The sequence below is a fragment of the Antedon bifida genome, chromosome 3 (genome assembly GCF_963402885.1).
Source record: "Antedon bifida chromosome 3, ecAntBifi1.1, whole genome shotgun sequence".
Taxonomy (NCBI): Eukaryota; Metazoa; Echinodermata; class Crinoidea; order Comatulida; family Antedonidae; genus Antedon; species Antedon bifida.
The window spans coordinates 14,631,674-14,659,640 of NC_136228.1; the positions used below are offsets into that span (position 1 = coordinate 14,631,674).

The following is a 27,967-nucleotide window of genomic DNA, read 5'->3' on the forward strand; positions in this document are numbered from 1 at the left end:
TCACCTCTTCAATGTCTCTTATTTCTATAAATAGAGCTTGTAGCCTGTTAAGGAGTTCACGTTCATCAAACCATTTTGCAAAGTCTGCAATCAACTGTTTAAAATCGTCCTCTGAGAAATCTATATGAAGAAAAACAGGTTTTCATATCATGTAATGAATTCAGTATAATATAGCAATCATTTGAATCATAAATTATCTTGACATTTTAAGAATATGGTTATGAATATAATTTTTTAGTGGTTTAGATCTATATTCAGCTCTAGAAACAAGAAAAAACAATTAATACCTAATGTGTTTTATTCTTAACTTAAGATTAGACATTAAATGTACTCTAGTAACTTTGACTCAATGATGTGCCCTCACTTTCATCTTCACTACTGCCTAAAATTAACACACTATTTATGTGTCCATAGATTTCCTTTGGGTATTTGTTTAGTCATTAGTGATTGTTTTGTCATTATTAGTTTATGCTTGTCAGGCTAAATAAGAAAGACAGAACATAAAGGAAGTAAACTTGTAAGGTTGAGAAACTCTTTTCATATTATAATCTTTATCTTTTACCAACTTACCTTCTCTTGGCTGAGATTGGTAGCTGGATGATGTGACTTTATTTTGGTCCCAAGCACCACTGCCTAAAAGGTCATTACTACTGCCTAAAATGATCACAATGAGATGCTCATTTCCAAATTAGGAAAATATTTATAGTACATAATGGTTTTTTACAGTATCTACACACAACAAATACAAAATAAACTTGTTTGCATCATAATTCCTAATATTTGTCATGTTGAATTAAAAACAAAAAACGGTCTCTCAAAAGGACCTACAGAAATATTTCATTTTCGAGAATTTGAAGGTACTGATAGAAGATTGGTGGCATTTTTTAAACCTCACACAGTATTTATGGTACTCACTTGATTTTATCAGTCAGTGGCATTTGCTTGTCACATAGTAATGGTACTTGCTTGTCACACACAATAATTGTAGTTGCTTGATTGTCACTCGATGGTACTAGCTTGATTTTTTCACATGGTAATGGTACTTTTAGGTAGATTTCCTCACATGATAATGGTAGTTGCTAGATTGTCTCACACAGTACTGGTAGTTGCTAGATTGTCTCACATGGCAATGGTACTTGCTTGATTTTCTCACACGATAATGGTAGTTGCTAGATTGTCTCACATGGCAATGGTACTTGCTTGATTTTCTCACACAGTACTGGTAGTTGCTAGATTGTCTCGCATGGCAATGGTACTTGCTTGATTTTCTCACATGATAATGGTAGTTGCTAGATTGTCTCACATGGCAATGGTACTTGCTTGATTTTCTCACACGATAATGGTAGTTGCTAGATTGTCTCACATGGCAATGGTACTTGCTTGATTTTTTCACACAGTAATGGTAGTTGCTAGATTGTCTCACATGGCAATGGTTCACACGGTAATGGTACAGTACTTTCTTGATTGTCTCACATGGTACCTGCTTGGATGGAAGTGAATCTTCTCATTCATCAGCAAGTACCTGTAGAAAAAAACAGGTTGGTAGTGAATGTCATTTTGTGGGGTTTTTTTTAATAAAAAAAATGTTTAATTTACCAAATACATACCGTTAATAGTATATTGTTTGCAATTGTTCCAAGACGCTCAGCAAAAATCTTCCTTTCTGATTCTTCTACTAATTTTCCAATTCTCTCCAGGTGAAACACTAAATCCCAAATGGTTGGCAATTGCATTCTCATTGAATCCAATTCATAGAAAGCAATTACACCATTTAAAGTATTTTGGTCAAATTGCTTCAATGCCTCACACAATTTTGACCTGTATAGTGAAAGTTTTTCTTCATCAGTGTTTGGAACCTTGTTGTCAATCACATACTGATTTATAAGAATTTCAACATCATTCAAATCTGATACTTTAGCAATGTCCAACAATAGACTGACATTAGTAGGTGTGATATAACGCTTTTCATGGAGTTTGTTAAATAGATAATGTGCGATGCAACCTGGATCAGTAAGGTGCTGTAGATCTATGTGGTCAAAGAGACAGCATCTCAGTAAGAGAAATTTATCACCAACATAGAGTAGACTAAGATCATGTTTCAACTTGTTGAACCTTTCTTGCCATGGATTTACAGTGACTGCAAAAAGAAAAAAGTAGTCCTCTTTATTACAATTATTACTACTAGAGGGTTCGCTCGCGCACCCTCTAGTGGTTGTACCCGAATGGTTCTCGAGATTTATACCGAAGTTTTTCCATTGTGCTCGCCTATGTCAGAATTAACCATAATTTATATATAGATTGTAAAAACAAATCTTTACAACAATTTGAAATGCATTCATGTGTGCAATTTTGTTTTAATTATTAAAGAGCTAAACCCTTTAAATTTGCTTATAATAGATTTAAGTAGCATTATCTTTTGAGTAATACTATTTTATTATTCACTAAATTACATTTGCACACTCATATAAAAAAAACTGTATTAAAATGATTTATTTTGAAAAGTTGGAATGAAACAGTTGATAATTCTATTAGGTTTCTTTGAATTATATGAAGAAGTAGGCCTATTCTTCTTGTGTGTTAATAAATGTCTTTTTACCCATAATTAATTACAATGATTTTGAATGGTTTACTTAAATTTCTTTATTTTTATATACTTACTTACTGGTCCAAGTTAAAATCATTTTTTTCTGTTATGACTAATACACACTTTCTTTTTATAATTAATACTGTTGATTTAGATTATTGATGTTAATCCCTTCACTGTCACCATCATTGTACAAAAAAAAAATTGGAACGTAAAAATTTACCTTAATAACTTTTCATAGCCATAAAAATATAATAATTATACCTGAATTTGATCTTGATGGTACAAAATTACCTGTAACAAACAATACATTCAAGTGGTTATAACAACATTCTGTTTGCATGTGAAGAATGTAGCATGTTAATTTTAATTCTGACTAAAACAAAAAAATATACTGTACCTCATGCAAACAATCTCTTTTTATGTTACTAAAAATGTATATAACTAAAAAAAAACATCTATTTTGGATGGACGAATTATCAGTTTTTCATGAAGGAAATATATAATATAAACAGTTTCTACTGAAAATACATACTTGGGCTTGAAATCAATGCTCCAACATCACCTGCAAAAATAAAAAACAACATATCATTTGTGGTTTAATTAGGATACACAGTACAACAGTCCAAGGTCACAGATTAAATTGATTACAAAAAGAACAATGTAGTTTATAAATTATAATGTGTTTTATATGTAGATTTTTGCTACTTAAATTGTACTTTAAATACTTACAATTCACTTCCACTTCGGGAATAACATTTGAATCCTGAGAAAGCAATAACTTTGCCTTTAGAAGATTTGTGGATGAATTATTTCTTTCTAAACAAAATTTCTTAGATGATATTTCAAGGTATTGAGCAAGAATAATCTAAAAAGAAAGTGTGTTGATAAATTTTACAGTAAAGCAGTTCTTTTTACCGATTTTAAATTTGTAGATGGGAGCTGTAGACAGCTTTTTAATAGCCAAATAAGGTCATTAGATTAAGGTTAATATCTTCAAATCAGAGATATTTTGTTTCACCAGTTATTGGCCGTAATTCTGAAAAACCTAGGCTCAAACTCAACTAAATTCAGTTGACATAAGCGCTCCGAGCAAGGTATTAATCAATACAGATGTAGGCCTATAGTAAGCTAAACATTAATTCACACTCAAAATGATAAAACACTATCTTTTGGGAACCGGATATCTTCCAGTAGGATTGAGCATACCATAGTTCAGGCAAATCAAACAAGAAAACCAATTTACAGTATTTAAAAATATTACATTTTAATTTCATAGTCAATTAAATACATTAAACCCTGAATCGGATAAATGAAAATAACAAATAAAACATTTACAAGTTAAACTATCAAGTAATAAACAAAAAAAGAGGCCAGAGTCTAGTTTATTGTTTTTTTATTTGTAGTATCATTGTGATGATATTACAATATGTATAGATAAATAGAATTTATCATTATTAAATTATTTAAAAAAAAAGCAAAATAAATGTTCTCACTTTTACACTTTTATCCACTACTCTCCATTTTTGATTTGGTATTTCAACTGTTATTTCCAAGTCTTTATACAAAGACAGCACTGTACCTCCTTCTAAAAGTTTCTCTCCCTGGTATGCTTGTTCTTTATCAACCTCCTAAAATTCAGACAAGATTTTTTTAAACTGAACATTTTTGATCAACTATAGGCTGTTTTATGAGTACAGTACATATGTCTCTGAATCTTCTATTCCGCTCTGAATTCAAGCACTTGTGATCTGCTTCAAGTTTAAAAATGTTGTTTACATTTTTTAAGTGTATTTATAATGGTTAGTCCAATCAATAAAATTTATACATATAGTATAAATAAAGTTAAATAATAATAATCTAAATACAGCTTTTAGAATGACGGCAGTGTGGTAAAACTGCAGTTCTTTGAAGTATTGAAGATTTTATACAATTATTTAATTCGCCATCAATTTCAGACAAATTGTAGGCTGATTTTCCATTAAATTTCTTTTGTGTTGTTTAGTGCAACTGAATTTTTTTAGGAAGCTGAAAATCACAGCAACTTTATTTTTTTCTGTTATTTATGTGTACAGTAGTTTAGTTTTATATGGTGTTACTTACTATAATTTAATAGTTTTAAAATGTTTTAACATTGTAAAAATTACAGTAATTCAGTGTTTCACTGTAAGTACGATTTGAAATAAAGAATATGAATATTTAAACAAATTTAAAATGACCTGTTGTTTTTCCGGCATCCAAAATTTTACTCGAAGCTGATATTCATTTACAATCATCTTTCCAAAGACTCCAAATTTTATACTTTTCTTAGCATGAAAAACGTTTCTTATTCGACCCATAAATGCAAAACCACTGAAGTGAATTAAATTTATAAAACATCGACCATTCTTTGAAGTAAAATTCATGTCCTTTTCATTACTTTCTGTCAGTTTTTTCCATTTATCTTGAGAGCATTTTTGAAAAAGTAAAGTGAATTCCCAAAACTCTTCATTTACAGCATTGTGTGGAAATGACAGTAAACAGGGCTTGTTGAAGATGGTGCCTTCTGGTCCACATTTAACAATAGGTGATATTATTGATTCAAGTGGATGAGATACAGGCATGTCTATTTCCTCAACAATATTTTCTAGTGATATGTTAACTGCCTTTCCTTCTTCTATTGCTCCAGGTTGTATCTCCAACTTGATGTCTTCATCCTTAAGATGAAGAGTTCCACCTGTAGAGTCAACAATTAACTCCATTCGATCTGCAGAATGAAATATTATTTTAATTGTGTTATATAGTAATTGTTACAATCTCCTTCATTATACAATTATACTTTCTTCCATCACAAAGTTACAATGTTAGCTCTCTATCTCCTTAACAAAAATAGTACCAAATCATCTTTATTGTCAAGATTATATTAACAGTACAGTAAGTAGATATTATATTGGAACATTAAAAGTACACTAGCAGAAAAATTTATATACAGCAATGTAAGATTGTCTATTTTCCTCAATTCATTTATTTCAACTTGAATTGCACAGTGTTAGTTCTATTTAATTTTATAACAAAAATAGTTTTTCATGTTTTTAATATTATTGCAGCCAACTTTGGTTGTGGTATCATTACCATGCCATCTGTTGTAATTAATACATGAACAGTAACTAAAATAATATGTAACCATTTAAAAAGATATTTACACTATAATGAGTGTGTGGATGGGACTCAAACCTCTCTATACTACTGAGCTCGGTGGTCTGGAGGTATATACGCAATGCTAGTAATCTGGAGGTCATGGGTTTGAGTCCAATCTGTGAAATACTTTTAAATTTGTTCGCAAAGTGTTCTCATTGAACTGAGTATACAGTGCAATTACGTCAGAATAAGACAAAACATCTGACCAATTAAATAATTCTCTTAATCTTTCAACTCATTGACACTGTTCACTAACAAGACTTGGTAAATCTAAAAAATGTAACACACAAAATATTTAACACATATTTTTCATAAAAAGAAATATTAAAAGACACAACTTGGCAAAAATTGTTAATGTTCATAATGCTACCATATAATAATAATTTCTATATTTTTATACTGGTGTAGGTTACAAAGGCTGGTGAGGCTATGTCTGAATATAGCCCGAGTGTCATTATCATATCTTGATCATCATCATGATAACAATCATATTATTATATATAACCTTTATCTACAATAATAGGCATTGGTACCCTCACTTATCATCTTATCAATGAGATTTTATCTATGATTTTTATATAATATATATATATAAGTCTATTTTAAAAACAAGATATATATGAAATTTGTCTAATTTATATTTAATATATTTTAACATGGCACCTGTTCACACAATGATGTAAATTTATATTTTTATTTGTTTCAGCAAAATGTGGTGTGCTGAGGAGGGCCAAAGCAGAGAAAACACTACCACCAAGGAATAAAATTGTTCACTGTCTACATTTAACTATGCTATGCTATATTTATTGTTGAAATCATTGTTTTCAGATAGATTTGTGAAACATTATAATAACTTTCTATATTATAATCAGATTTAGAAACAACTACAGTACAACAAAACTACACACTTTATTTTTGTCTTAATAATCAGCATTATATTCTTTGTGTTAAAATATGATACTAATTATTAATGTTAGAGTAATATCATTCTCATTAACACAAACTTCTTTGTCATTATCATCTTGTTCATATTCATATCTTTATTTTAATTTTTATAATTCTTTGTTTTTGTTTGTTGTTTTGTCTTGTTGATGGCCCATAATCAGCTAACACTCTTGAAATATGATGAATTAAGTAAATAATTAATAAATAAATCATAATCACAATGACATTTTCGTAATTTTCAGGCTTTTTCTTTTTATCTCTACCATACAAAAATGGTTATTTGATCTATTATTTTAAAGCATACTTTAATTAAATACATTTTGTTAAACAACAATTCAATAAAAAGTCACTAAACAAAATATGACATACGGTAGCAGAAGATAATCCTTTTCTGGTATGCTTGTTAAAAATTATTATTGTTATTTTATATTTACAAATTAGTATTTATTTCTTTAATAAAGTAATATTTAAAAAAAATTAATTAAATAATTAATAAAAGTACCTCTATCAAGTAGTATATCCTTTGCACGTCGATTAAGACGAATGTGCAAAGTTCTCTATTTTACTTGGTTCATCTTCTAATGCTCCGATACTCTATAAAGTGAATACCACATCCCAAATATTTTGGAAGCCAAATTTTCTCAGTTCGTAGTAAGCAATCTCTTGTCTTATTATACTAAAGAACAAAATTAAACGCGACCGCTTTCCTAAACCAACTGACTAAGGCAGGGCTTCCCCTTTTAAGTCTGTTTTCCTGTCAACGTTAGTCGACGCTATCATCTAGTAGGCTCACAGTGTACGAGACATACTGCTATCTCGATACTGATGGTTCTTTGTTCTCAGTAGGCCTATCCTAGTCCAAATAGCATTTTGGTCCAAATAGCATTTTGGACTAGGCTAAAGACTTAGACTTACCTAATATCCCCATGCCTACTTTCCGAAACATCACTTTGGCTAGGCTAAGCCTAGCTTTGACCACATCCCGATGCAACAAAAATAAATGTAGTCTGCAGAATTTTCCCATAAATTATGTGACGTCATGTGTTGTATTGCCAAGATGAGTCAATGATTACGTTTTAGCGTTGCGATGTCGCTAGAGTTGAACTGTATTCAACTCTAGCGATTGTCAATGATCGCGACTTCTAGCGTCGATTGTTGTTAGTTAAAAAAGTACCTTTTCTTGTAAAATCGTTAAAATTTCAAGTTTACGTAGTAGATCGCCAATTACACCATAGTGTCAAATAACGTCGACAGGAAAACAGGCTTTAAGCCTCTGTTATGTACAATTTAAAATTGAATTTAATGTAAAAAAGTCTCTTATTGTCATAATTCATTAAAAAATATGTGAAGAAATATTTAATATACGCCCCTATTTTCGTTATTTACAGTATTGCCTAAAATTAAAAAGGTATTGCCAACTAAGTTATTCAGATAATAGTTCAATTGTTTAAAGTTAATAATCCTTCAATAACAACAATAAAAAATTAGATAGTTTTGAACGGTGAATTTTATAACTATAGACTAGCTTATTTTCTGATGTACATACCCTTAACAATTAGGATTTCTTTCACAGCTGGTCCCAGACAATTCGCAAATATTTCTATCTTGTCTGGTTTATCTGTTAAAACTACGTCCATCTCCAGTCTCAGAACTACGTCCCATACATTCTTATAGCTAGAATGTATTAGGTTATAGTAATCAATAAGACCTCTAAATTCATCTGGGTGAACTTGTCTCATGGCTTTGAACAGTCGCTTCCGGAAAGAGGACAACTTTGGTTCATCTGTATTCGGAAGGTTGTTGTCATTTATATATTTTGTAACAAGATTCTCAGCATCTTTCATTTCTGTTAGCTTCGTTATCTCTAAAAGAATGTTAACATTGATGGGTGTGATTAAACCTCTGTCTTCAAGCGCATTAAATAAATCGTTTCCAATAGAATCTGGATTTGTAACATCACCCACACTTAAGAGATCGAATAAACATAATCGTAACCAAAAGTACCTTTCACCGTCATAGAATCTACTCAGATTAGATTTCAAGTTTCGGAATTCGTGAAGTTTAGAATCTGCCATCTTGTCGAATTGTGTTGTTGTCTAGGTAGGCTATAAAGAATCAAATTAAAACAATGATTACACATGATACTTATTATTGTTTCAATACCAATCTGCTATGGTTGTGGTTGAGGGTTCAACATCTTTAGAAAATAGCACTGATACACCAGCTAAAGTTAAAATTGCAGTGTTTTTTGGAAAATACTGTAAAATTTTAAATACAATTGCGCAGACAGTATGAAACCTCTTTGGATACTCCCTCCCCAGCATATATTTCATCCCCAATTTAGGTTCTTTGGTATTTACTGTAGGTCAAGGTAAGAGTTGAAGAAACAACTAGAGAGATGTATGTTTTGGTAATCTAAAAATAGCATATACTCTGTAAATTAGTGGGGAAAGTAATACATAACAAACTGTTCAAAATATTTAAAAAATCTAACAGTGCCTTTAACTGTTTTATGGCACACGATACAAAACCATTGATGACAATAATAATACAAAGATACACTTAAGCTCTGTCTACACTATCAAATTTTATGTGACAAAAAAATGTGATGTGCCCATATATCGACACAATGACATCATATCACTACCATATTTGGGCATGTCACTACTATATTTGGGCATATCAGTTATCACTACCATATTTGGGCACATAATACTTTTTGTCGAACTAGTTTGATAGTGTAAACAGAGCTTTAGTCATGTTATAATATTGTATGTAGTGCTGAAATCCAAATATATACTTAAAACATGAAGAATTCTCCCCAACAAACATGAGTCTGAGCTCTTCCCTCCCACTTTTGCTGGTTCTACCACTGAATTGAACCAAAGTATTGCATTGTTACCAGGGAAGAGTACAATTTCACTCTTCCTATTGTTACCATCTCATGGTGTAAATCTCTCAAGCATTCTGTGTAGGCCAAGTCAAATTATTGTAGGCCGAAAAGGACCTAATACGAAATTTAGAAAATGAAAAAAGAACTCACGCTACACTTGAATCTGAATAACAAAAACTGAATTGCTGGTAAGCATACAATTACCCTTGTAGCTTAAATGTCTGGAAACAGATCATCCATTGCCTTATCCACTCTGACTGAACAGCTCTACATCAAAGGTGCCTACAAGGTGTTTATTGTTATGCAAAGTGCCAACACTCTCTTTGCTGCGTTCTCTGTGTCACATGACTTCCTAAATCAGTCTTGCATGACCAGCCTATTTATTGAAAATAGGAACTATGTTATTTAGTTTCTATACACTTCATATTAACAAAGAACAAACAGATGTTAACTAGAGCATATGAAATCATTTTACTACACAATTGGCATCTCAACATTTTCCAGTCAAGTTGATTCAATCAATAAGAGTGTATGCACAAAAGCAAGGCACACTGTGTGATATCATGGAGGAAATAAATAATGTAATCTTTTTTAAAAGTCTGTTCACTATGCATGTTACCATTACCGTTTCTGAACCAATCAAAATGAAACTTACACTTAAATTCTCCATTAGTATGGAAAGTGCCCTTATATACAATATATCACCCAATCCATATGAACAATAAAAACATGTATTTAGTTTACTTTTTTATTTTAAATTGTTACCATGACAATGACAAATAAATCCAAACTGTCAATCATCAGTCAATAATCTTTATTTTTTTGTTGCTTAAATTTAAACATTCATTATTGTTCTTAAGTTCACCAGGTTCAAATTAGAAATTAAAGTAAATGGTACTGGATATATTTACCCCCAAAAACATCATAAATGAAGATTAATAAATCACACTTTGAATTGGGAATTCTGCAGCTTCAACCCATTGTCTGATAATTTGACTACTGTTTGCATTATTTTCAGGTAAATAATTTTATTTTCACTGCAATTTTTGGTCAAAGTGAATAACTATTATGACATTAAAATTGCATATTCAATAAAAATATATATATTTTCCAGGTAACGATATAGCTTTAATGGATTTCAGTATACAGGAGCAAATCTGTCATGCTTAAATTAAACTGCAAAAACTATCCTATTTAGGACATTTTTTTAAATTGGCTACAATTCTTTAAAAAGAAATTGTAGATTCTTTGTAATGCTAGCAACTTGAGTGTTTAAACTTAAAATATCTTTATAACACATAAGGCCAAAATATATATATTTGTGGAAATACTTTATTTGTCACTCTCATAATATAATAATATAAAAACTTTGCAAACAATTATGACAAAAAATACCAAAACAAATCAGCTTTTGCTATTCGAGTTTTGGCCTTTAACATAAAATGCATTAATTATTAACACAACTGATTGTAAAGTTTAATTAAATAAGTTAAGTAAAGTTATATACTTGTTAAGTGTCAATTTTAGGGGAGGGAAGGTGTACTATATTTCAATAGATCATCGACATTGATTTATGCTACCATTTAGAAATAAACTGACAACTCTTTCAAACATGAACAAATGTCAGAATCACTATACTGTATACATCTTTAAAAACTAAAGAAAAAATATTTAATGCAATAAAATTGTTTCTGTACATTGGTAAAATCATCCATAACAAAGACTAGTTGCCCAAATATTAGATGACTTGCCCCAAGTCTGTAGTTAATATTCTCTTTTTTATGTTAGTCCACCGGATAGCGTTTCAATTGTTGTTTGGAGACTACTGTTTTTTTTTCCGATGATCGATCAATTAGCATTATATGTATGAAACGCCATATATGTGGCAATATATTTATCTTTTTACTAATTTTATGTCAAAACACATTCTAGATAGAACCTAGACTAAGTTGACATACTAAACTAATTGAAAGGAGAGAACTCACTATTAAAAGCGGGTTTAATTGCGACCAAAATAAAACGTGCCCGATAGCCTTTTTTTGTTGGGCCCGATCGTCTCTGGTCCCGATCGTCTTAAAACATTGTTGGGCCCGATCGTCTCACGGCGGCCCATTGTAAGACTATCAGGCCCGATCGTCCAAGGCCCAATCGTCCGTGGTCCCGATCGTCTGTTCATCGCCTAGCTAGTATTACAATACAGAAATAGGGACTAGCCTAGTCTAGGTTTAGCTTAGATAAGATAGATCATCTAGGCGGATGCTAGTCAAGTCGCCCCATCGCAAAGTCGCCCCATACAAAGTCGCCCCTTACACAGTCGCCCCATCGCAAAGTCGCCCCAAAACAAAGTCGCCCCGACACAGTCGCCCCATCGCAAAGTCGCCCCAACGCAAAGTCGCCCCATCGCAAAGTCGCCCCATCACAAAGTCGCCCTATCGCAAAGTCGCCCTATCGCAAAGTCGCCCCAAAACGTTAAAAAATAGTTTACAAGTGCGTAAAATGTCGCAATGATACACAAAATAACACGGAACGTGTATGCATAAAAGGGGAAGTCCCGCCATGTAGTCTCAGGTTACACGATCGTCACGCACCCCGATCATCAGAGAGGAAACCCTGACTAATCACTCCGCGGTCGCACTAACGTGCTAGCTTACCAGAGGGAAACCCCCGTAATTACTCCGCCGTTGTCGCACTACAACGCATCATCTGAAGATGGGGAAACCCCGCCGGAGTTTTACGATGATATCAGTCGCGTTCGAAATCGGTCGCGTTTAATTTTGGTCGCGATAAAATGATGTTATACTATCTAGATTATTTTTACTTTGGTCGATGAATATTTATTATTATTAGGCCTATATTAATAATTGATTTTTGTTTTTATTTTACAGGTCAGTATGATGAGAAAGATGTGTGCCTTAAAAAATGACAATTTGTAAACATAGTTTAAGATTATAGTATTATCCAGCATAATGTAATGTCATTTAACAGTACATAATTATTTAAATGTGAAATATTTTATAGGAAACGTAGGCTGCGTCTGTGTCTTTTATTTTATATGCAACAAATTACGTAAAACAATTTATTTATAAACATTCAGTTTACTATTATATACATAGTATTACAATGAACATTGATTGTAAGCCTTGAAAGGCAATCCCATCATTATATCCATTATAAAATTGCATCATATCACCACTATATGTCGTAAATGATGACGTGCGTGTGTGTATTCGTCGTACGTCCGTGTACGTATTACTCCGTGTCTCTGTCTTGTTTAATTTAAAATTAAATAAACACCCGATATGAGGATATTTATTAGGCATGATAATTAGAATGTTCTATAACCAAAAGGGTTGAAAAGAATTTCTTCAGTAAAATGATCATTGTGCTGTTGAATAAAAGGCGACTCGCCATCTGAAACTCTGAAACCAATCGGAGCTGCGCCTTCTGGTATCTGTTTCCTCACAGCTGCTACGTCTTTCTGCTGACCGTCGGGGATTCCCCTTTTTAAAAAACATGCACACGATACTGTACGATGGTTTTTCCATGGTCAATATGTAGCGTTTTAAATTTTACTAAAATACCTGCATGTAAAACAATCATATCGGCGATGAAATTTTTTTTTTTTTCTTCATTTTGAAAAGTCATAAAATTAAGACACATAACTTGTCAATAAATGCAAAATGATCAAGTAGCCTATAACACTCATTGTCTTACAACACTGTTATTGTTTTAACTACTGTAAATCTATACGAAGGCCTACTACACATTTATACATTTATTATATTATCCTAAAAATTGAGCTGGTATCCACGCGTAGGTTGAAGAAAGATTCGTAATTGTGGCTCTGGTAACTAATTTTAAAATCATATTAAATTAACATTTTCGAAACTATAAATCAGGGATAATCTTTTTAGAACTTTCAAACAAGGGAGTATTTTTTTAATGATTTTTAAAAGCACATCACTCCATTAAAACCTGTAAAATAAAAATTAAAACACAAATTATGTATATAATAGGATAAACATTATAATGTATGCGACATTTAGCGCGACCAAAGTAACAACGCAATCGATATCAAACGCAACCGATATGATTAAAACAGCGTACTACTAGCGGCGGCGCTTCATAATCATACAGAAATAAAACCGTGGGCGACTTTGCGATGGGGCGACTTTGCGATGGGGCGACTTTGCGATGGGGCGACTTTGCGATGGGGCGACTTTGCGTTGGGGCGACTTTGTGATGGGGCGACTTTGCGATGGGGCGACTGTGCCGGGGCGACTTTGTTTTGGGGCGACTTTGCGATGGGGCGACTTTGTATTGGGCGACTTTGTATGAGGCGACTTTGCGATGGGGCGACTTGACTGGATCCCATCTAGGCTAGTCCAACATAATATGAGTAAGATAGGTTTAATCATGCCTATCAATGAATATTATCTGCCATTCTAAAGAATTCCGGGCGCTTTTAAGTTCATGAGGTAAATACGGCGCTAGGCTAGTTCCGTTTCGCACCTGTCATTTATTTCGACTCAAAATGTGTTAAATAAATTTATCGTGAGTAGGCCTACCACACCTTAGAATTAGGCCCCAAAAATACTTTTATGAAGGAGATCACACAAAAAGTAACAAATAAATGCTATCATAATAGAGAGCTAAAAACTCAATATAATGCATATATTTAATGCATTTATTGGTGAAAATTACGTTCAATTTTAATATATTTTGACAGGTGCGAAACGGAACTAGCGCCGTAAATACTTACTTTTATAAAAAGAAGATACAACAGTTCCGTTCATTAATTATTAATAAATAAATAATAGTGAATAATCATTGTATCATAAATGTATAGGCTATATAGTCCAAGGATCGAGTACAATACAAAGACAATTACTGAACTGAATAAGAGATATAAATGTGCATATATAATATATTATTATTATATTTATAACAGAGAACTATAATAAAAGTGGGACGAACCCACACAAGACAAAAAAAAGACAATTACTGAACTGTTGTGGGTTTCAGTGACATGATCTCAATGGATACAAAATAAAATAAAGAAAAAGGTAAATCAAAACGATAAAGTAACAGCCAGAACATTTAGCAGCCTTCATCAAGTAGGGGGTGCAATTTGTCACGGGGTACTGAAAATTTTAACTAAGCTAAAATATTCTGTATCCCGGAAAAGAAGCGAGAGTTAGTGATGCATAAAATTCGTTGAATAAACATAAAGTAGGCGGAGCATGCAACCCGTTACTGTTGTAATTCGATAGGGGTGCACTCTGTTACGGGGGGTACCTGAAATTTTAGAACAGCGGCGTAAACCACATCCGGGTTACTATTTGCCTACGCCTGAAGGTGGCGCACTTCTTTTTCGCTAGAAGAAGTGCGCCACCTTCAGGCGTGGGTAAGGTAAAGCTTTCAGCGAATGACGTGCAACACCACCAAAATAAACTTAACTATGGGAAAACGTATTCAATTCAATCGAAAACAATGATTTAACGTTTCATAGATTTCCAAAAGACCATGAAAGGTAAACTATATATATATTTCTTATATTGAAATGTGATAAATGTAAAATTAGGTTAATTTAGTTTTGTTATGCTTAGTTAAAGTTAGGAGGGAGTCTTTATTTTAGTTGATCTTATTTATTAATATTATTATAGTACTACTCTCCTACACTAGGTTAAGGCCTAGGTATTACCTTATTTAATTAAATAAATTGGTACCCCAGTAGTATTTTTTAATATTTGGTGTAGTCAGCATAAACTGTAGGTTTATATAGGCTAGTGACTTTAATTATTGACTATTTAATTACTCAAAAAACAACATACATTTTTTTAAATAAAATTATAATTTAAATATAGTATTAACAATTGCTAGGTCAAGGCCTAGGCTAGTATTAAAATTATTAGGTATTTATTCAATTATTTATTTGTATAATTATGATAAATTTATATTAAAAAACGTAACAATTTTGGAATAAAAATAACGAGAAATAAAAAATGCAAACTTTCAATTATCGTAACATCGTAATTATTCTATTTAGAATAATTTAATTGATTGATGCATAAATACACAGCGCGCACTATATGTTAGCATTAGCAAGTCATGATTATTATTATATTTATTGTTATTATATTATGAATCATTTTTTTTAGGTGTGCTGAATGGGTTAAAAATTGCAGACTTGAAAAAGTAAAAAACAAATCTATGACTTATTTGCATAGGAATTGCCATTTGTGTTCGCTACACTTCAAAGAGTCGCACACATTTAAATACCTATTTATATTCTTTGGTTTACGTAGTTGAAATCAAACTTTATTGAGGGCACAATCAACGTTTAAGTCTAAATTAAAAAGACATCGCGGCAACATCAAAGAACTTTTAAAGGACAACTCAGGGTTGGTAAAATTATTTCTCTATGGTAAAATGGCTAACAATATTATATTGCTATAATTTATAATACATTGTTTATCTCTTAACAATAGCTCTTGTAGTGTGTATATTTTGTTTTAGTGCACATTCATTCAAAAAATTTCCCCTAAATAATTTGTCCTTACAAATTGAAATTTCAACTTGTGCAACTATATATCCAGTTTTATTTTTAATTTTGTGCTTCCAATGGTGTTGCTGTCCACAATAAATTGTGTTACGGTTCACAACAAATTGTGTAAAGTTCTGGTTGCTGAAAACATGGGAGCCTATTTCTTTCTTAAGCAACTTTTTCATATAAAGTTAGTTTTTAAAATGTTTAACTTTTAAATAATAAAAGTTAATGATCAAGAATTAAGCAACTCATTACCATGAGACATAAAACAAATTACAAGACAGGAGTAAGAAAAGCAATTTTATTATTTATGTAAAAGACTTATTCTATACAATTAATATTGTATCTAAATACACTATATTAAGAACATATAAAAATATAAAATAGTTGAAAAAAAAAAGTTTTTAAAAAACAGTCTGTATGTCAAAACTCTTTAAAAAAAGGAAATAATTATAAAAATACATTCTTTTCATTTTACCAACAATTGGATTGTATATGGAAGAAATAAAAGTAGTGGGTGGGCCTCAAAAAAGAAGGGGGAAAAATAAATGTTATCATTGTCATCATTTATCAGGCCTCACAAAAAGGGCAAATTTTAGGTGCCGAACTGAAATTAGTGTCCTGTCTTTTGCATTACAATTTGCAAAATTTAGCGGGGTCTATGGTCTGTGCATTTGCCGTAGGATTTTGTTTTTGTTAGCAAACACACACCCATGAATACTATTATATAAAGCCTCTGATAAGTAATGATGTGACAAATAAAATGAACACACTTAATAACTGTGTTATTGTTTCTTATATTTAAATATTTAATAATAATAATGTTCAATTTATATAGCGCAAAATGCAGGGTGCCTCTAAGAGCTGACAAAAAATGTAAAATGCACTAAGTAATTAATGTTGAAAATGCAAATTGAAAAGGTGAGATTTGAGGAGTTTGAATGTGGCAAGTGATTCAGCATTCCTGATTGAGTTGGACTACTGTCTATAGCTGTCAAGCTCAACTGCAAAGTTGACCCTTTGACCCAAATTAAACTTCTTTACAATTATCACAGTTTGATTAATTCTTTTAACTTTTCCATAGACAAATATACAAAAAAACAATAAATAATATACAAACAAACAGACTTCCTAGCTGGTGGTAATACCATGGAGGAAATATATAGTACAATATCTGTATATATTTCCTCCATGGTAATACTACTAAATCAATTACAATCTTTGGAATGTTGTACAGTATATGCTAACAAACAATTTGTTACAAATAATTTGAGTAGTATAGCTACTGTAGTTAAATGATGTCTGTTGTAATTGGTCAGATTTTTGCCTTACTCTGACGTAACTTTACTTTATGATAAGTACATACTGACAACACTGAAAAATGTGCAAGTAATTCTCGGGTGGGACTTGAACCCATTACCACCAGACCAACAGCCTGGTATTCATACCTCTGAACCACCGAGTTTGCATTGATGGTTAGAGTAATTGATTAATAATGTCTTTTTGCTTGTTCTAAGCAATTGTAGTCAGTTGAATTGCCAGTTCAGGCAGTTGACATGAACTAGTCTCTTTATCGCTCTCTCCGATGATAAAAATAGTATATTTTTCTACATACATATAAGCCATATCCCACCACAGTTACAGCCAATACTATGCTACCGACAGTATCTTCTATTTTGTCATATTCATTTATCAAGATTACCATGACTATGACCAAAATCAAACAAATTGTCAGAACAAAACACTCTGAAATCAAAAGAGAAATTATGAGAAAGGTTCCCCTTTTTGTTTCAATTTTTCAATCAATCACAAAAAAAATGGTTGCAATTAATAATTAAAGCAAAATGGTGAAGAATATCTATTTCATTCAGTTAAATAGAAATAATTTGTTTAGACCTAGGACTTAAAAAACATAAAAATTAAATTACCTTTGAAAATGTCCTTTTTAGTCAGCCTATAAATAAAGATGTACACATAATTAGTATATGACTACTGTATAATGAATGATAGATTGAATTTCTATTAAATGGAGTGAACTCCAATGGAATGTGGAAGGAAGGCATTCAAAATGTTCCCTTTCACATTGGTTGGTATTTAAACACACATTATTCACCAGTAGCACATCATCATTGTACTTCCAATCGTTGAAATGGGAATCAACATAATTCATTATGTTCTTAGGTGTGAAATAATAAATAACAAGTTATTGAACCATTCAAATGCAGTAACAAAATAATTTTAGGACATGTTTCTGCTGTAAAAAAATGTATTAATAACTGTTTGAATTAATTACCCTAAATTTCTTGGCAGCAGAAATGGGAATAACCGGTTTTAACCGGCATTTATAAATGGCAATGTAAAAATAACAGTAAAAAACACCTAAACGATTGGAGACTAGAACGCCATTTAACTGGTTATTGCTGTGAAACTTAGCTGCAATGCAAAATAATGGCTATTTTATTGTATATAGAATCTTATATGTTTGACTGCCTGATTGCATTGCATTTTGGGTAATGTTAACTGAATTTAAACAGTTATTTAAAAGCACAAACTTAGCAGAAAGGTGGTCAGTCTAAACAAAAGGTTTATTCGCCACTATGCAAAAGAAACAAGCCTTTGGAACATATTCTCTGAATAAACTTCAGATACAAAGTATAATACATCTTCCAAGCAATGAACTTAAGTCATCGTAATAAATTTACTTTCAAATTGATTTTGTTTTAAAATGATATTATTTTAACATTTAAAGTGACACTACTGTAATGGATGACCAGTCTTTTCTGAAACAAGAAAATTTGTGCCACGAGATGGACCAACGAATAATCCAACCAAAACCTAATAATTGAATATTTCAGCGCCGCCATTCTTCCAGTCACCTTGCCTTTGACATCAAATTCAAGGTTGAAGTGGTAAATTTTGTGGTGATTATATAACTTGCTTTAAGACAGTAGGGATTAAACAGACAAAAATGTGTATTCATTGAATGGAGAGAATATTTTCTTTGTTGGAAGACCAACTTTACTTTTTCAATTCCGTCATTAAAGATGTATTGTCCCTTTGACTAATTCCAAAAAAACAACAACAAAAACGATTTCGAAAAGAAGTTGGTCATTGAAGTATCATAATAGTTATTAACTTTCACCAAAAATTTGTCGAAAAAAAAATCATTTAACTGAAATACAGACGTTTTTTTGTTCAACAAATAAAGTTTTCGATCAAAACATATCTCATAATGCAACGCGCTTGTTTGGCTACTCTGTATGCATATTCATAAAATTTCCTCACGATCTGTGTGAAAACACCTTCTCAACCGTAATGAGTTGTAAACAATCCTAATTAGCATCATGCATAATGCATACCTAATGGTTTGAAATCTTTGTTTACTTTCGCTCGCGACGATTTTCCAGACGAAATGTAATCAAATTAATTTATCTGTTAATTACGTAAACTTGTTGTTTTTGGCTCAAATTTTCAACTTAAAGTGAATAACTTTAATATTACTTTGATATGGCCAATTTAAATTTAGAATATTTTGACCATTTTTTGTGATTCAAGGGACAATACATCTTTAAATATAGGTAATACTAGGACAAGAGGAGATCCCACAGAAACACCATCACATGCATACAGCACTAAGTATTTTAGTTTATTTCTATTTTATTAATTTGTCCCTAAAGGATGTGCGGTTCCCTAGATAAGTGGCTGTATGTGACAGTTGATGTGTGTGTGTATACTAGTACACCGGGGTAACCCCTATTCGTCTTGAAAGATGTACTAGGTTCTTTAAAGTGCACAAGAGCCAGATGTGTACACTGGACCTATATATTGTTCTACCACCAGAACCATAAAGTGAATGAGCCTCGAACCCTTGCCGTTATGGCTATGTATTATGGTTCCACTGTCTTAACCGATGGGCCACTCATTCACTTGCATCTTGTACAGTACATTATATATATATTACTACATGTGTACATATTTTTTAGTGAAAAAATTATACAGTTTTTCCTGTGAAACAAAAATGGGGATTTTTATTTTCAAGGAACACCTCTAAATGGGAGTTATACGGTAGTGGCTGTAGCTCTATAGTTAAAACAATTCCGTAATTACATTTTAACAGTGCGAGTGTGGTAATAAGAGAGTGGTGTTACCCAAAAAAATATTTACCTGCTACGACGTTGGTCTGAACTTGAAGTAGCAATACCTGTAATTGCAAGCAACAGTTAAACAGTTGAGTACAGTAATTGTATTTATACATTGCCTGAAAGAAGGATCTATAGCCAAAATCAAAATTATCTATTTCAGTTTTTTTATTTTACTATATTTCCAGGTACAGTAATGCTAACAATTCTCTGGTAATCTACAGTGTGTTATTGAATATCTTTAGAAATTCAAGAAATAATATATTTCAAAATTTTCCACTGCGCATAAACATCTAAATTTCAATAATTTAATGTTGTTTTTCTAATCTAAATATCCACTAGAGTAACTTCATCACTAAAACACACTTTGATGGACATATATGAGAACTCTACTCAGGTAATCAATGGTCAACTCTTGCAAAAAAAAAACCTGTGGCATGAAAAAATACTATCCATCAGGCTGTCTCCTCAAGGAAATAGGAATAGGAGGACAAATAGAACTTATGTCGCCAAAAACTGCAGTACTAGTACAAAAACAAACATTTTAGTCATGCCTTTTAGAATTGTGAGCATGCATAACACATGGATGTCCATAGAATCATAGAATCCCAAGAGAGAGAGATAACAGTTTTTGTCTGATCTATGCCCAGTGTGCAACTGATACTTATTATTTTATTACATCAAATATAGCATTTATTTGTTACATAAATATTTATATTACACAAATATATTCTTGTCATTTGATTGGACGATTGGGTGGTACAGATGGTGTTTCATTTACAAAATTAAACTATCGTCAGATTTTTTTGTACGAAAAAAAAAAATAATCTCAGAGCCTACTGTGAGCATGCCAGCATGAAAACAAATAGCGCCACAAATTGTTTGGCTTGGAAATAACATTACATTCAAATGGCACTCAATCGGAATTAACATTTTTGTACTAATTTAGACCCAACAAAAGAACTCAAATTAGCTTCAGATCATTTGTATGATTTTAATTAAAGCCCCCTTCCCTACGTTTTTTAGATCTATTTTAAGATCACAAACTATATTTAATGTAAAAATAATACTATATGGTCCTATTGCGATAACTTTTTTCGTCTTTAAACGGTTAAAAATGTGAAAAATAAGTCGATTCTAATAATTATAGCGGCCCGCTGTAAATCCCAAAATGCATTGCGCGCGGATTGATATTTTTGTTTTTCACCTGTAATTCGCCCACTTTTCGATCGATCGTGAGGCCAAAACAAATGGAAGACTCCTAACTTTTTAGCGAAAATACCGGGTTTTCCCCAATTTGTATCAACGGAGTCTGGCAAAAATAGAAAGACAATTAATCAGCAACTATACAACGTCAGGCTAGGTATATAGCTAGCGTACGATGTTCGTACGTTACCGATGTTTACCAGCTAGGCCTACAAAACTAAGCCTAGCTAGGCTAGGCCTAAGACCGTCCACGAGAGGTCGATCGCCGCGAGCTACTTAGGTAGTGCATTGTTTCTCACTTTTTTATCATAATTTACCATAAAACGTACATTTAAGACAAGGAATGACATGGTTTAATGTTTTTAAAGTGATATATATGTATTATTTTCCAAAAAACGTCCAAAATTGCAGGGAAGGGGTCTTTAATTATACAAGAAGTGAGGAAAAAACACAGAATCAGCCTACAGTTGATCAGTTTCAACTGCTTGGCAATTTTTCGTATCTCTTTTTACTTTTTACACTAGGAATATGTTTCGGTTGTTGACATAATAAGTATGTGTGCTATAAAACAAATAATGAATGTTTGTATTTGTTGATGGTGGATCGCCGAGTTAAATATATAGCAGCCTCTGTCAACTCATGAAATATTCTCCACCATCCAACTCATAAACATTCATTATTTGTATACTTTTTAACATTGTAAATATACAAGTACAGTTTAGTGTTTATGGTATTGTACAAACTTTCATTTTATTGACTTGACTAAAACACAAAATATTTCCACTTTAAAAAAAAAATTGTGTCTTTCAAATGCTTGTATACGAATGACTAAACAAACCAGGGCAAGCGTCTTAACCATTAGACCACACATGCTTCATGGTTGAACAAGTGCAAATAATCAGCAATTTAGAATTTGTTCTCAAAGAAGTTGATACCATATAAACCTGATAGTATTGCTAGAATTTAATAATACACATTGGCTGTGTTGAAAGCTACGTTAGTCTGTTTATTAAAGGAAAATAAGTGCCAAAAATAAGCACGAGTGAATTAATTTACTATCATTGTCAAAGGTCTTAAACAAGTCTTTGGATGTGGAGTTGTTTAATATGGTGTATGATGGTTTTAATGGCAATCCTAATTTGTTATAAAGTGTATTTATTTAATTCTATTCTTCACCAAGCATTTGAAAGCTATGCTGTCTTTATTAAACACTGTATTTAAATTTTGTAATTTATACAAAATGTATGTATGGAAAAATAGATCTTACCTTGTTGATTGGCTGATGAAAGTAATGGAGCGGCTGGAGAATTACTCTGCACATCTGTGAAAAGTAAAGTTTTCAATGTATGATCTGTATTCTATATTTTCTTTATTAAAAATTTAGTGCAATTAACTAACTAACACACTATTCACCAGGAAAATAAGTCTTATAAATGTAGACAACATAACACAGTAGAACACTAATAATATAAGAACAACCAATGAATGTATAACCACTGAATACTGGAAATAACAGCTTTCTCAGTTTCACGTTGTGTGTAATACAATAAACTACAGTAATATATTACAAAATCAACTGTTACACAAACTAAACGTTCAGGTGTTTGTGGGGGAAGAGTCTTATAAGTAAAGAAGACATTATTTGGACAGTACAAATTGAACCTGAATTTAAATTCAGAGTCACAAACAAACAATTGATTAACGTTTTATAACACTTTAATTTCCTTTAAATGCATTATAATTAATTAATACTGAAAAGAAGTATAAATCCTCACTTAAAACTGGTTAAATTTTCATACTATACTGAACAACTCTGGTAATAGTATCTCTGCCTGTCAAAACCCTTCAAATATTGATATCATAGATATGTTTAATTCTTTTTTTATTTATTTTTATTTTTTTTTATTTTATTCAATTTCCAGGTAACATACAAAAATCATAAACATCATTCAACAAAACAGAACAAAAGTACTATCAGTACCTGCGGGTAACCAAAAGTGGATCAGTTCAAAAGAACTGCACTGTCGAGTGGCTTTCCCAACTAATAGTACGAAAAACGCAATAGACATAAAAACACAGTGATAGTCTAGATGAATTCGATATCAGTACACTGTAATACATTTTTTCAAATCCCTTCTAAACCCCCCAAAGTTAAACAGGACTTTGTTACGAACTTCATGCGGGATACATTCCCATATTCGAGGGAAATTAACAAACAGGGAGTATTTAAATGCATTAGTTCTAGCATACATGTGTTTAAAGGTGAGGGACTCTGGATACCGAGAATTAATTGTAAGGTATTCAAATATATCAAAATAAATTAAATTATGCAAACACTTAACTACAAAAATTATACTATGAAATTTCATTCTTTGAACCATATCTGGTAAATTTAGAATCTTAAGCCTGTCAGTGAAATCGCCTTCAACACACAATTTAGTAACCCGTCTTAATGACTTGTTAATAGCTATATTATGTAGTTTTTTATGTGGATCCCGCTATGCTTGAAACATATTATATAAATTTATATTGAGGCAGTTTTAACTTGTTTGATTTTGATTTTTTTCCATCTACTCTGCCTATGCAGCTCTTTGATTTATAAATAATTCTTAGCTACATTAATTGAGAACAGAAAGAGAAACCTAGGCAAGTTTTTGATTACCTTGAATACATGTTTGATCTGGAACTGCATCTGTAACAGGAGATATCTCTGTAAAAGGTGAAATAAGTGTATATATAATTCAATTACAGGACAAAAATCATTTGTTTGTCATAGCACAGTACATTATTATTCTTTATTTTGTATCCTGTTTTATAGTACCAATAGCACCAAAGAGAGCTGTGACAACACACAGTATTTTACAGGGTTGTGGATTACAACTGTTTTAGTCAAAAAGCTTGCTCATTTATTTACATCCAACTGTGTGTTCTGTAATCATGTGACTAACAATGTTTACTAGATTTCATTATTGATCGGGATGTCCACTATTTAAGAACATGTGCCTCGACCACTGTTTATTCAAAACAGTTATTTAGTTACACGCTTAAATTGACAATTGTATATTCTGTGATTCCGTGAGTGATTTCACCACCGTGTGCTAGTTATTAACTGAGGTCTTTTTTTGGTGTGGAGTGGAGGAGAAATACATTTGCCAAATTGATGAAGATAACAACATTTTAGCATCAGCCTATAGCATTGTTACTATATTGTTGAAATAAATGAAATATAATTAAACTTGTAAGTTGTAGTCTGTTACTACTTTACCTCCAAATAGCCGCTTGTAACATGTAACATCAGTCCAAAAATCATTGCCAGTTATGTTGCAATGTAACTCGTCCTTGGATGTATCTAGTTCTCGAATGTGCTTCTTTTTCTTATCACTACTACAACTACATAGAATGCATCTCTTGAATGGAATCCCCCTTCTACCGCCATCTTTAGATTGTTCAAATGTCTTTTCAACCGTTGACAAAGCCTAAAGATATAAATTAAATACAGATTTAGAGATATCTGTAACAGACAATTTACAAAACAAAATAAAATAACAGCTACTTTATTGAACAGAAGCATTGAACAATTTTATTTTAATTTTTAATTTACAATACAATTGTAAAAAGAAATGAAAACAACCAAATAAATAACATATGTATTTTAAATAAAAGAAACATTTTTCTAAATTTATTAAAATATATGCAAAAGGTAGGCTACTGCTATACATTTTCTTCAAATCATTGCTACTTTATTGCTATGAGTTGATCTAGAGACTATACTATACCGTGTATCAGCAACAGTTGTCTCCAGATAACCTCAAGCATTTTTTTAACCATTACCTGAACCCCAGCCACTATTCAATTATCATTATTTTTACAGAATTACATATTTTTAATACAATCTATTAAGTGTTAATATACAACACTTTTTGTATGCAATAGACAAATGGATGTAAAATGTATAAACACTACTCTTAATATCTCAAAAACACAATCATAACATACCTTTTGACAGGCTTGTGGATATAGGTCACATTTCTTGTTTTGTTTAATAGTCATCTGTAAAAAAATAACCAAAATAATTGATATTAGAATTTGAGTTGATATGTTTGAAAAGTAAATTCTTTAATTGATATTTAACAGATTTATGAAATTGACAATAAATTGGCAATATAAAGACCTTAATAAAATAAATAATATATACTATAAGCAAATAAATAATAATATATAAATTGTTTTGCTTTATTTCGTTAACTACTATCAAATTAAAATATATTTGTGATATTTATTAAATATTCACTAGAGTTTGTACAATACCTTTAACAAGAACTTTTGCTCAAAAGATGAGTCATTCTTCTTAGTTTCAAAATTAACAAGAGATAAAGTCACATGATGAATTTCGTTGAGGTAAAGTTCTGCATAATTACACGATAGTTCTGTCTTAAATCCATCAGATTGAAATTTGGAAAGGAATTCATTAACTACATATGGAAACAAAACGTCTGGCAGATATCCCTCAAAGTCGTAATAGATACTGATAGATTGTGAATCATCAGGTTTTGGTTTCACTTTACGTGATGTCTTGAAAGCAAAGCGTAGTGGCACAAAGAATGATCGCTTTACATCTGATTCCTGAAATTGATAAATTTGTGTAATGTCATTTAAAAGAACCAAAGATCAGTTAATTTATATGTTAAAAATATCTTTTAGTAGAAATTTTAACAAATCATGTCTCAAGGCTAAAATTGTGTATCAACTATTCAGTAAAATCACAGACAAATCATATTACACACATTGGAAATTATTAATTTATTAACAAGTTCAACAAACATTTATTTCATCAAATGCCATACAAAGTAAAGAGCATAAAAATGAAAAATTGTCTCAGTTGGCCCTTTAAAATGGTTTACATAAACAATAAAAAGAAACAAAACCTACTGTAGATGTACTTGTCCTATCTTGGCTGCTGGTTGTCTTCCTCTCACAAAGAAAACCTAATTGAATCATCAGTTCTACAAGGAACTCAAAATTCTGTACATTGCATACATCTACTTTACACTCTTTACAAAATTTTTGCAACAAGACTTCCTCTAGTATGCCCTCGCCAAGCTTACGATAAGCCTTTATAAACTCGGTCGGCTAAAAGAAAGCACCAATAATTAGCCACAAATGTGATTGTGTGTTCAGTGACAGAATATTCAGAAACTGAAGGAGAATGACAACGCATCATTGCTTTAAATAGACACAATAACAAGTTTTAAGGATCACATATAATCTTATACATTATACCACCACGATGATAAATAGATAAGTATGCATTTTTTTACATAAAACAAAACAAATTAGAATGGTTTTTGTTCTAGAGCTATAAGATAATTATTATGCTGTTTTTGATAAAAATAATATTGTTAAAATTCAAATCAAATGATGTCATGATAAATAAAACAATAAAATCATTGTATTGTCACGATATTATTGCTTTTACTAATCATGATGTCATTTGATTTGACGTGTGAAAACATCATTTTTACCAAAGGAAACATAGATGGGTATCATATAGTTCTAGGATGAAAACTTTTTAGATTTCTCTGGCATTTACTGTTCAAAATTATCTTGCCTCTAAAATTTAGAAAATACAATTTTTTCCAAAAGGAAAAAGAAATGATATTGAGCACTTGTTTATAGTTTGATATGAGTCTACTTACTTTTGGTTGAACCACAGTTACAAATTGGGTGACAATGTTAACCAAGCTATTTGGATTTACCACCACTTGATCTCTTAATAATGTCCTGTCAGGCATGTAAATAATTTCACCAATATTGTACAAGAAGTCAAGCACCTCTGACTGTTCCCTTTCGCTAACAATACCATTCTTAGAAGCCAGTATTTTGATCTAAAGAAATAACGAATGTCATGTATTATTCCACTATGAATTTCTATTCATTTTTTACATCCAAATGTCATTAAAATAGTTTTTTGTAAATTAGTGTAGTATAATAGAGTGTAATATAAAAGAGCATGTTCGAAGAATTCTTGAAACATTACACAACAAAGACACCGTACAAAAGCTATAGCAAGCATTATTGTTGTGATAGGTTCATTACATTACCACATTTTTGCAACTCAAAACATGAAAAAAATCTGCATAGCCAACTTATATAAGTGTGGCATTCAATAAAGAAACAACATTTACCTTATTTAAAGGATACAAAGGAAAAGACTTCCTTAGATCATGTAGATTACATCGAAAACGCATCCAGTTTAAAGGAACATCCTTTTTTAATTTTGTCATAAGTTCATCAATAGCTTGTTTGAGTTTAATAAATCTCTCATCTGCAGCGTTGCTGTTTTCGATGGCAAAAAATGGTCGATGTACATGATCTTCATACGGTTTGTCTTCAAGTGCCTTTTCAATCTCATCAAACAGCTTTTTTGCCTGGTTATAATAAACAATTCAAATTTATCTATATATATTGCAAGG

At 31.4% G+C, this 27,967-nt stretch overlaps 2 protein-coding genes and 1 long non-coding RNA gene across 3 annotated transcripts; all 3 read right to left on the reverse strand.

The window, feature by feature from the left end:
* On the reverse strand, positions 1–8,781 carry LOC144837121 (uncharacterized). Its single transcript, XM_078692129.1, has 9 exons — positions 8,253–8,781; positions 4,804–5,330; positions 4,081–4,215; positions 3,317–3,452; positions 3,120–3,149; positions 2,849–2,878; positions 1,608–2,137; positions 916–1,522; positions 1–120 (listed from the first exon to the last, which is right to left on the reverse strand). The coding sequence occupies exons 1-8, from the start codon at positions 8,779–8,781 to the stop codon at positions 1,505–1,507; spliced, it is 1,935 nt and encodes a 644-aa protein (XP_078548255.1). The 3' UTR covers positions 1–120; positions 916–1,504.
* Positions 8,782–17,830: 9,049 nt separating this feature from the next.
* On the reverse strand, positions 17,831–18,379 carry LOC144837844 (uncharacterized). Its single transcript, XR_013611554.1, has 2 exons — positions 18,078–18,379; positions 17,831–17,895 (listed from the first exon to the last, which is right to left on the reverse strand). It is a non-coding gene; the product is annotated as an uncharacterized LOC144837844 (long non-coding RNA).
* Positions 18,380–20,199: 1,820 nt separating this feature from the next.
* On the reverse strand, positions 20,200–27,778 carry LOC144837123 (uncharacterized). Its single transcript, XM_078692132.1, has 9 exons — positions 27,680–27,778; positions 27,191–27,379; positions 26,424–26,624; positions 25,803–26,117; positions 25,491–25,544; positions 24,760–24,970; positions 24,157–24,204; positions 22,762–22,815; positions 20,200–20,350 (listed from the first exon to the last, which is right to left on the reverse strand). Exons 1-9 carry the CDS (start codon positions 27,776–27,778, stop codon positions 20,310–20,312), a joined length of 1,212 nt encoding a protein of 403 aa, XP_078548258.1. The 3' UTR covers positions 20,200–20,309.
* Positions 27,779–27,967: the final 189 nt, after the last annotated feature.